Source organism: Hydra vulgaris, chromosome 01 (genome assembly GCF_038396675.1).
Source record: "Hydra vulgaris chromosome 01, alternate assembly HydraT2T_AEP".
Classification (NCBI taxonomy): Eukaryota; Metazoa; Cnidaria; class Hydrozoa; order Anthoathecata; family Hydridae; genus Hydra; species Hydra vulgaris.
In genome coordinates this window covers 2,751,740-2,761,645 of record NC_088920.1, presented here as the reverse complement: position 1 = coordinate 2,761,645, position 9,906 = coordinate 2,751,740, and the positions used below count along the sequence as shown (strand labels likewise).

The 9,906-nt window shown below is 25.4% G+C and overlaps 1 protein-coding gene across 1 annotated transcript; it reads right to left on the bottom strand.

The window, feature by feature from the left end:
* Positions 1-804: 804 nt before the first annotated feature.
* Positions 805-2,073, bottom strand: LOC136073964 (piggyBac transposable element-derived protein 2-like). The gene has a single exon (XM_065786262.1). It carries the CDS (start codon positions 2,071-2,073, stop codon positions 805-807), a length of 1,269 nt encoding a protein of 422 aa, XP_065642334.1.
* Between the last annotated feature and the right edge of the window lie 7,833 nt (positions 2,074-9,906).

Below are 9,906 nucleotides of genomic sequence, written 5' to 3'. Positions count from 1 at the left end.
AATGGTTCCTGAAGTTAAGTATCCTTAACCCTTTACAGGCCAAATTATGCCAAATTAATGTAAAAAATATTATTTTTTGTTATACTAACAATTTAAGTTCACAAAATAAGTTGTTGAAAAAAAAAATTCAAAATTTTGTAATTTTGGTCAAATTTGGGTTTGATGCCATATGGCATCATTGGTCAATAAAGATAATATCTGAAAGTTACAAAACATTTTTATTGAAATATATATAAACAGCAAAGGCAAAAAACTTTTTGTTCAAAAAGCATGTTTATTCTAATATATGTAAGCACTAAATACAGTTTTACTCAATTATGGAAGTCTACATAGCAGTTGCGATTGGCTAACAAGCAAAGGAAAACATTACATTTTGCACACATCATTCTGCTATAACTCTGACACAGCCTGCATCTTTTTTTATCTTTTTGTGGTTTTGGCCAGTGTCCTATATGATCATACCTAATATCATTATTAGGGATTGGTATGACTGGTTTCTTTCTATTCCTTTGTTGAACTTGCTTGATACCGCTAAGTTTAGCTGGTCTTCCCCTACCCTGGATTGCTTTTGATTTATTCGCTTGGATAAGAGCATTTGAAATATATACTGTAAATTCTGCTAATGGTTGGTGTTTGTTGATTGGAAGACCTAATTGCTGATAATGCCGTTTATATAAGATCCAGGCATTCACTTTGGCCACATCTACAAAATGCCAGAACACTTTGATGTACCATCGTCGTGTTTTTACTTCTGTGCGGTACAAGGCAATTAGCATATCTGCTAGATCTACACCTCCCATGCATTTATTGTATGCTGCCACTATATATGGGGAAGCAACGTTTTTTTTTTTCTTTTGTTTTGCTGCACCAGCGGTATATGGTACTCAAAGGTGCTATGCCAAAACAGTTGGATACTAAATGAACAATACTGTTGTCTAACCATTTTACAACAATTAGTGCAGAATTTTTATCAATACGATAATCAAGTGAACCTCTATCTTTTTTCTTGAGTTCTTTTGATGGTATTACTGGGCACCCATGTAAACGATTTGGTCTGAATGTGCCTGCACCTTTTATTCCAATACCTTTAAGGTATTGGATCAAATCAAGGGTGGAAAACCAATTATCAAAGAAAACAACTTTGTCTTCATGTTTAGGTAACTCCATGCACAAATACGCCACTGATTGAGCACTTACAGATAAATGACTATACTCTGCTGGTATTGTACTTTCCTTTCCAGCATAAAGGTAAAAATCATACATCATTCCAGACCGTCCAGCTCTGACCATGTTTTTAAAACCCCATTTACATGGTTTTTTAGGATTATATTGTCGTATCTTTGAGTATTTAGTTTTTGAAGGTATTATTTGTTCATCAATAGCATGGAAACGTTCAGGTTCTAAACTAATGCATTGTTTTCGGATCAACTCAATGACAGGTGCAATTTTAAATAACTTTCCACTATCTTCTAAAAAAGTTGTGTTGTCTACAAAGTGTAGATTTTGCCGCAATAGTTTATATCTGTTTCTCGGCATATTGTCAGCAATTAGAGGATATCGAAGAGAAGTGGACCAAAAGCTACTGTAGGCAGGTAGTTTAACTAGCCCCATTAACATTTGCATCCCAATTAACATAGAAATTTCATCAAGAGCGGTGTTGATACACTTCCCTGATTTTTGTGTGCTATACAAGTTTGTGTTTTCAACAATTAACTGCAATAACTCATCGGTAAAGAAATATTTGAAATATTGAAAAGGTGAGCTTATTTTATCTGGTATGTCCTTAAACTGATGTTCACATAAACTGGTATCGATATAATCTGAGTTCAGGTCTTTTTTTACCCATTGGTACTCATGTTTTTTTTTTAAAGCAGCTAGTGGTATATCATCATCATCACCATCATCGTCATCGTCATGATTATCATCAACATCAGCAGCAGCACAATTATCGGTGTTAACATTCTCATTGGCTAAAAACTCATCATCATCTGATAAATCTGATAAATCGGACACATCTCCATTAGTTACAAAATCTATCACATCAGCAACTGAATATTTTTTTCTCTGTGCCATATATATGTTATAGTGTCTATATAATAATTTTTTTAAACCTAAATATATTTATATAATATAGTAATATATATGTATTGCAATAACTTAAAAAAAATATTAACATTTATTAAATGCTCAATTTAAACAAAAAAACATAACTTTAAATGAAACTAATAATTTCTATTATATATTTCATAAATACAACTCCTTTAGGCCAATGACGCCATGTGGCATCATTTACTTTTGAAAATTTATAATACACCAAATAATGATCACTTTTTAACTAAAATACCCTCAAATAAATCTTTATTATTTATATTGTTAATATCATTTAGTAAATTATTTTATAAATGTGTTATCTAAATACAAAATGAAAAAACAAAAAATGAGATATTTGAGTTTTTACATCTTTCCTCTACTACAATAATAAACCTTGTGTTTACTTCTTACAAAGTATGTTCTACCATTATGAAAAGTTTTAGCGCGTGTACACTTCGGTGTTGAATAACAAACAAAAGCATTCTCCTTCTTATAGGCTTTAGTAAGCTATAGAAGAACTCCTAAAGTCAATGAAGCCTTATGGCATCACTGGCCCATAAAGGGTTAACTAAAAAGAATTAGTATAAAACTTATTTCAATTTTTGGTTCAACATATACATGTGAATCTTTATTTTCGACTATGAAGTTTGTTAAATCAAAGTATCGTGCCAATCTAACTAGTGAACATTTGTACAGATGCTTAGAATAGCAACTACAAGCTTGAAACTAGATTTTAAAAAACTTACCAGTAGTGTTGAAAATTTTTGTGCCTAATAAATTTATAGTAAATTATGCAAGTTATTATACAAGAAGATTTTTCTAATGGTCTTTTACAAAAATTAATTGATGCTATAAAAAGAATTCTCTCTGTTATGTCTAATTTTTTGCTGAATGATGAAAAGATGTTTTTCAATTGTAAAAATAAAAGTAATTTGAAATTAATTGAAGTTCATTGAAATTTTTTTATTATTGTGTAGTCGTTTATTTATTTGATATTTTGCAGTTTTAAGTAACTTATGCTATTAAGTGGTTATAAGAAAGTTTAATTCAAATACATTAAAATAATTTTTTTTCTCAAAGAAACCTTTTTATCTTTAGATTTTTATATCTTGCTTACAATTATTTTTATAAGGAAATTTATGGTTGTTGCAATTGTATTAATTCAAAAAAAAATTTATGATTTCTCAATTTTTTCTACAAATGGTTTTCTTGTGTGAATAAAAAGGAATCAGATTTTATGTAGCCAAGTTTTACATTTAAAGAATATATTTTACTTTCTTTATTATAAAAAAAACTAAATACTAAATATAAATTGTGAACATACTAAGTTTATTTATAAATTTCCATTTAAAAAATCAAAATATTGATGTATAAAAAATCTAAATTTAGGTTCGCCAATTATTTTCTTTAAAGATGAAGTTGGCGTAGCAGCATTTAATGCGGCTCTTCGGTCAGGTCATTATTAATATGCGGCTCTCGCGTCGAAAATTCTGGCCAGCGCTGTTCTGCATCATCAAACATGTTTAAATCGCTTTATAAGAATTGATTTTCTTACATTTCATAAGTTTGATTATAATAAAAAAACTTGTATCTGGTTAATACATTTTTAAATTTGTAGATAATTTGATATTATTTATTGTTCAATTCAACGGGGATGTATTTTTTTTTAATTAAAATATCAAATTGATACATTGCGCCTTAGAGCGTTATTGGTTAAAAAAAGCCTTTATTACCAAAGGTTGGATATAAATCTAACCTTTTGTACATATAATTGAAACATTTTCTATTTATATTTTTAAAATATATTTTGATTTCTTCATCTTTTCTTTTCAATATATTAGTAATTCCTCCTATTTGTCTCTAAAATGGATGACAGTGTCAGATTATTTAATCTTGAAAGTTCAAATAGTATAGCGGAATTTCAAAAAAATCTAATAGTCTAACAAAATATTGTATTTTCTCAACCTTTTGTTAGAGGAAATGTTTTCTTAAAGAGATGTTCTCATGAATTAGTGATGCCTTAGCTTATTTCAAAAAGTTTAAAAAATATGGGTGACCAAAAGAACTCCGTGATATTTTACACCGTTTTAGAACAATCCCAATTTTAGAACAATCCCAAGATAACATTAGAAATGAAAATAAAAGAAAAAGATGCCAGACATTCACAAAATAAACGATTAACAAGGTATAATGCCATTTACGTAATTGTTTGACATACCTAAAAAGCTGTAGCGGAAATTGCGTAAAAACTGTACCAGGTTTTGACGTTCAAAAAGATATGTTCGAACATGATGATTAACATATTAAATTAATATTATATAAATGTTACACTTATGTTATACATAAGAAATCAGAAATTTTTTAATTTTTTTTTTTTTTTATAATATAATTAGCTTTTTAAAATAGTCACTCAAAGTTTGTATTAATTTGATAAATGTGCCTCTTTTATTGAAAATAGCAATTGTTATTATTAAAATTTTGATGATTGACTCAAATCATTTAATAATTTTTATCGTGTGTTGACATAATTGTTGCTTTTATTATGTGTCGACACAATCAGTCACAATTTTAGAAATGTTATATTTGTTTACCGCGACGTTAAAAAATCCTAAACATCTACATATTTATTGTAGGTATCGTATTAGTACAGCTTTTACACTCCATATACATGCGAGCCTGACGTTACGAGTTTAACAAAAATTGAGAATTATTATGCGTATCAATTTGATAAAGTGCGTCTTCCCGAGTTACAAAATGATTGCGCCTGACGGAGAGTCAAACAAACAAAATGAGAACGGCGGATACAGTTTTGGCTTTGGTTTTAAAAAAAGACGGTATCTTTGTTAAATTAAGCTTTCAAAAGTGCCAAATCAAACGGTTTTTTTTTAATAGTTCAAAGCCTTCATTTTTACTTGTTGCGATCCTTGGGTTATCTTTTATTTCATAGAGTTTAAAAGTATGATTGTTTTCACACAAAAAAACGGTTACAGTTTAAAACTGATTTAATTAGGAAACATCAAGATAATAATATATACAGGTATTTTATACATGACTAAAGTAACTGATAATAATTTACAAACTGTAAATTCCGTTTTAAAAGTAAACGTGATTTGCACATTTTTTGAGGCTTTTAAATTATGTTTATGACGTCAGAAAAAATAACAGTAACTTAATCTATTTTTTAATTTTTTTTTATTTCATATCAATAAAATTATTAATTTATGTTCTGCAACAAAAATATATAATTTATTATTTATTTCACATCAATTAAATTAATAGTTTATATTCTCTAACTAAATTATATAATTTATTATTCGACAAGCATTTAACGTGATCTAAACCATCAGGTGAAGCCTCAAATACTTTCATTTCAAATATAATTAAACTAACAACTTTAAACGCCATAAATATACCATAATTAATCTAATAAAACTGGGTAAATAAATACATTTCAAAACTTTTTTCTCAGAAAATATAAAAATCTTTGTGAGACCTGGAAAGGCATTATTAGATTAGATTTGGTTCAGTTAACTTATGTATGTTTAATTAATATATGTTTTGTTAACTTCTAAGCAATTTGGAGGTAAATTATTGACATTTTTGACATTTATTAGACTTTATTAGACGGTTGATTCAAATTTTGTTCGAATTTGTGAAAAGATTTTTTTGAAGTTTGATCATCGAGTTTTAAGTATATACAACCTAACGTTTTTTTTTCTTAAAAAAGTTTTACGAACTCATAGCGTCACAATCGTTTATTACAATATTCTCGGGTAACAAAACTTCCTAAAATTCGTAAGTAATATATCTATAAAGTAATATATATTCGTAATATAAAGTAATATATATTCGTAAGTAAATTCTTCAGTTTTATGTTCATTTATTTGTTTTTATTAAAAAAGTTTTTGTTTTAAAACTAAATTTATATTTTTCTAAAACAATAACTTACGACGAAAGTCTTTTGTATAGGATTGATGATAATAAGCATTTTTTTTGTTTTGGATAAATTAGTTAAATTGTATTATAAATATACGAGATTAAAGTGCTGAAATATATAAACCATTAAATTTAATGAAACATAAACGTATGAAAATATAATATGAGTTTCCTCTTGGAAATACGATAATTGAGTTGAAAGAGTAAGTTTCTCAATTAAAAGGTAGATCGAAAATAGATGTAAAAAATTAAATAAATATGTTGAAAAAGAAATCAACCTGCCTTCAAAACGTTAGTGATGCAAAAAAAAAATGCATATTTATAAACCTTAAAAAGTTCTTCTTTTATGACGTATAAGTTAACACATCATCTCGCCACAAAAACTCTACGCTGCAAAAAAAAAATATTTTCGTCGCGTGGAAAACTTTGTTTTTACATATTTTATTCTTTAAAAAATGTTTGGCATGGTTTTGTATGCCAAAAACTAGTACATTATGATAAATAAATGTACGTATCTATGTCATACTACTTTTTTAACATACTGAGGTATTAATCAATTGCATTTTTAACCGACTGTTTTTATTGGTTTTGTTTCGTTCTATATGTTTACAACATTTGTACAGTATAGGACTATTTTTAATCGACATTTAGTCGATATATAGTCGACATATAGTCGACAATTCGTCAAAGTTTAATATTCTGGCATGAACCTGTGTTTTTTTTGCAAAAAGTTTCAGAAAAATATTGTTTTTTATGAAACAGTTGTGAATGAGGAATAATTTTTTTGTTTACGTTTAAATGTTTGTTACATGGATTTATTTTTTACTTTTTAAAACAATATGTCATTTGATGCGATTTTATGGTAAATTTTAAATTTAATCAATTATCGGTTTATCTTAGGTATGTTTGTTGCTTGATTTAATATATTATATATATTACATTTTGTAGCTATGCTTTAATGATGAAATAATGTTGACTATGATGTGTAAATGTCTCCTTTTTATAAATCTTTCTAATTTCTTTGTATTTCACCATGACAGCCTTTTTTCATAAGTCTTGCGTATTTCTGTTTAGACTTTAATCGCTCACTATAAATCAAGAAGCGCATTTTGTATCGCATATTATTATATTTTATCTTATGAAATTTATAAAAATATATCATTTGGAAGAGAGATAAAATGCGAAAATGCGGATATTTTCAACGGGTTAATTATATGAATAAAGTGCGAGATATTTTTCCTAACTTTTTTTTCTGCACTTTATTCCTCCACCTAACCTGTTGAAAGTTTCAGTATTTTACGAATTCACTACAAATCGTCCTTAAAGAAATAAATTAGTCAAAGTTTTTAATCAACGTCGAAATCGAATGAACAAATATTCTTTTGACAAAATTTCTTTTGAAATTTGATTTATAAAAAACATTCACTTGTTTAATAAAATGTTTTATGTTTTATTAAATCAACCGAACGACGAAATTTTCTTGGAATATATGAATAAAAGAAAGTAATTTTAAGTTATATAAATGAATAATTTTTGTTATGTTATTTTAAATATATTTAATTGATAACTTACATTTAAAATATTTCGTTTTAAAAATGTGATAAAATGTTTAAATTAACAAAGTTAAAAAATTGTGTGTGTTTTTATAATTTTTTTTAAGGAATTATTTTATTTAAAAGTTTTGCTATTTTAATAATTTTATATATCATTTTAATTTAATATTAATTTATGTATATAATATTATTATGCAAAATATAATCTATTTAATATTTATAAAAATTTGTATATGAATTTTTATTCAATCATTAAATTCATAAAAAATTAATTAAATTATATGTATGAATATGTAGAATATTATAATATATGTTATAATTTTGATTTAATAATTTATTTGTTTATTTTTATAATTAATATTTAATTTTACTTTAGATCGTCTAAGAAAAAGTAATTTATTCGTTGAATGTTTTTATGAAAGTCAATTATCATTTTCTGATGAAATAAAATCAATTGTTGATGAATATATGAAAATATGGGGTGGGAGGATTTCGATTGATAATAGAAAAACTTCTTACGAAACTTCTTGCGAAAATTATTTCATAAATCATTACTTAAAATCTGGAAGAAAGTTACATGGAACGTCGTTACATGTTGATAAAAATATTTTAAGTGATGAAGAAAAAAAACTTTTAATACAATGTTCAACTAATGTTCGCGATGTCTTCTTTTTTCGTACAATTATTTACGAAGGATGGAAACCAAAAGATAAGATTGAAAGGTTGTATATATATATCTTACTTTATTTAATAACAAAAAGAGATTTTGAAGCGAATTTTCTTCCTTGGAATAATCTTTGTGAAGAATTAGAACTTCGACTTCACAACGAAATTGATTTTTTTAAAGAAGTTTATGAATGGATTCGTTGTTCGAATGTCAAGAAGTTTGAGATCAAGTACGTGACAAAGTTTTTCGTAACCTCGATGAATTAAAAAACTTTACAACACGATAAAATATTTAATATTTTAAATATATTAAAAAAAAACAATAGTTATAAATAACTAATGAAATATATCATGTAATAAATTATAATAAATATGTTTTAAATATACAAATTAATTTTACTAGTTTATTAGATTTATTATTTAAAAGTTTACATTTTTAGTAATAAAATATCATAAAATAATTCGTTTTCAAATATATTAATAGGTATAATTATAATATGAATTAATAATTTATTAAATATAACTATTTTTATGGTATATAAATTTTTATAATTTTTTTATTGTTATAATTATTTTTTATTGTTATTATTATTAATAATGTCATACTTTTTAAATTACTATATATAATTTATTGTTTTTTTTTTATATTTTTATATTCTCAGTTTTTAATTATTATGTTATTAATGTATAATTTTTTAAATAATATTGTTTATAAATATTTGTTAAATATTTTATGTATACTTTTATTTTTTATTATGTTTAAGAATTTTTAATAAATATGCAAATTAAATATATATTTTTTAATTTCGATATAAATTTCTTTTCAGATAGTATCCTACTATATTTAAGATAAAGTCATAAGTTTTTGATTTGGTTAAACTTTGAAAAATTTTAATTTTATAATAAATATAAAAATTATTTTTACATTAGATTTGCACTTTTTACACACTTTTTACACAAATTTATGTTGATAAAATATAATTTTTTAAGGTTTTCGCCATTGTTTATTTAAGATATATGCGTCGTCGAGAAAATAAAAAAATTCGATGGTTTAGTAGAATTTTTCGTCGAAGCTTTTCAGTTCGAAATTTCATGTTTTATCTCACGTTTTTACTTTATTTTAAACCGTCTTTAAATTTTATTTAATCGATCAAAATGTTATAAAATATAAAATTTCAATAAATATTAAAAGAAATATTTTAAGTTAATATATTTTTTTTTAAACAAATTTCAATTATTTTGTGAAAAATTTTATTTAAAAATTAATTAAACCTTTCTTTTTACGACCAACAAATAGTTTAAAGGGGTCGTCCAATAAGTACGTACGCTCATAGGTGGAAGGGGGGAGGTCTTCAAAAAGCGTATAAGGAAGGGTTCATTTTAAAAGTACGTACTTCGATTTTTTAATTTATCACAATTAGCTGGTTAATTGTGATAAATTAAAAAATCGAAGTAATCAATAAAAAATTATTATTTTTACTAAAGATCCTAGTTTGCCAACATAAAAGGATGTATGGTATAGGGAGTAGAGGTTATAGTTTCCAACTACGCACACACATGCATAAACGCCCTCTGGATTTTTTTTGATGTTCTACATAAGATACTTTCACACATCGTGCAAACTCTAAACTTAAGTATGTTTTTACCTATGCCAAATGAG

Excerpts from the sequence above, each read along its gene's own strand:
- LOC136073964 (XM_065786262.1), bottom strand. The coding sequence starts at position 2,073 with ATGGCACAGAGAAAAAAATATTCAGTTGCTGATGTGATAGATTTTGTA.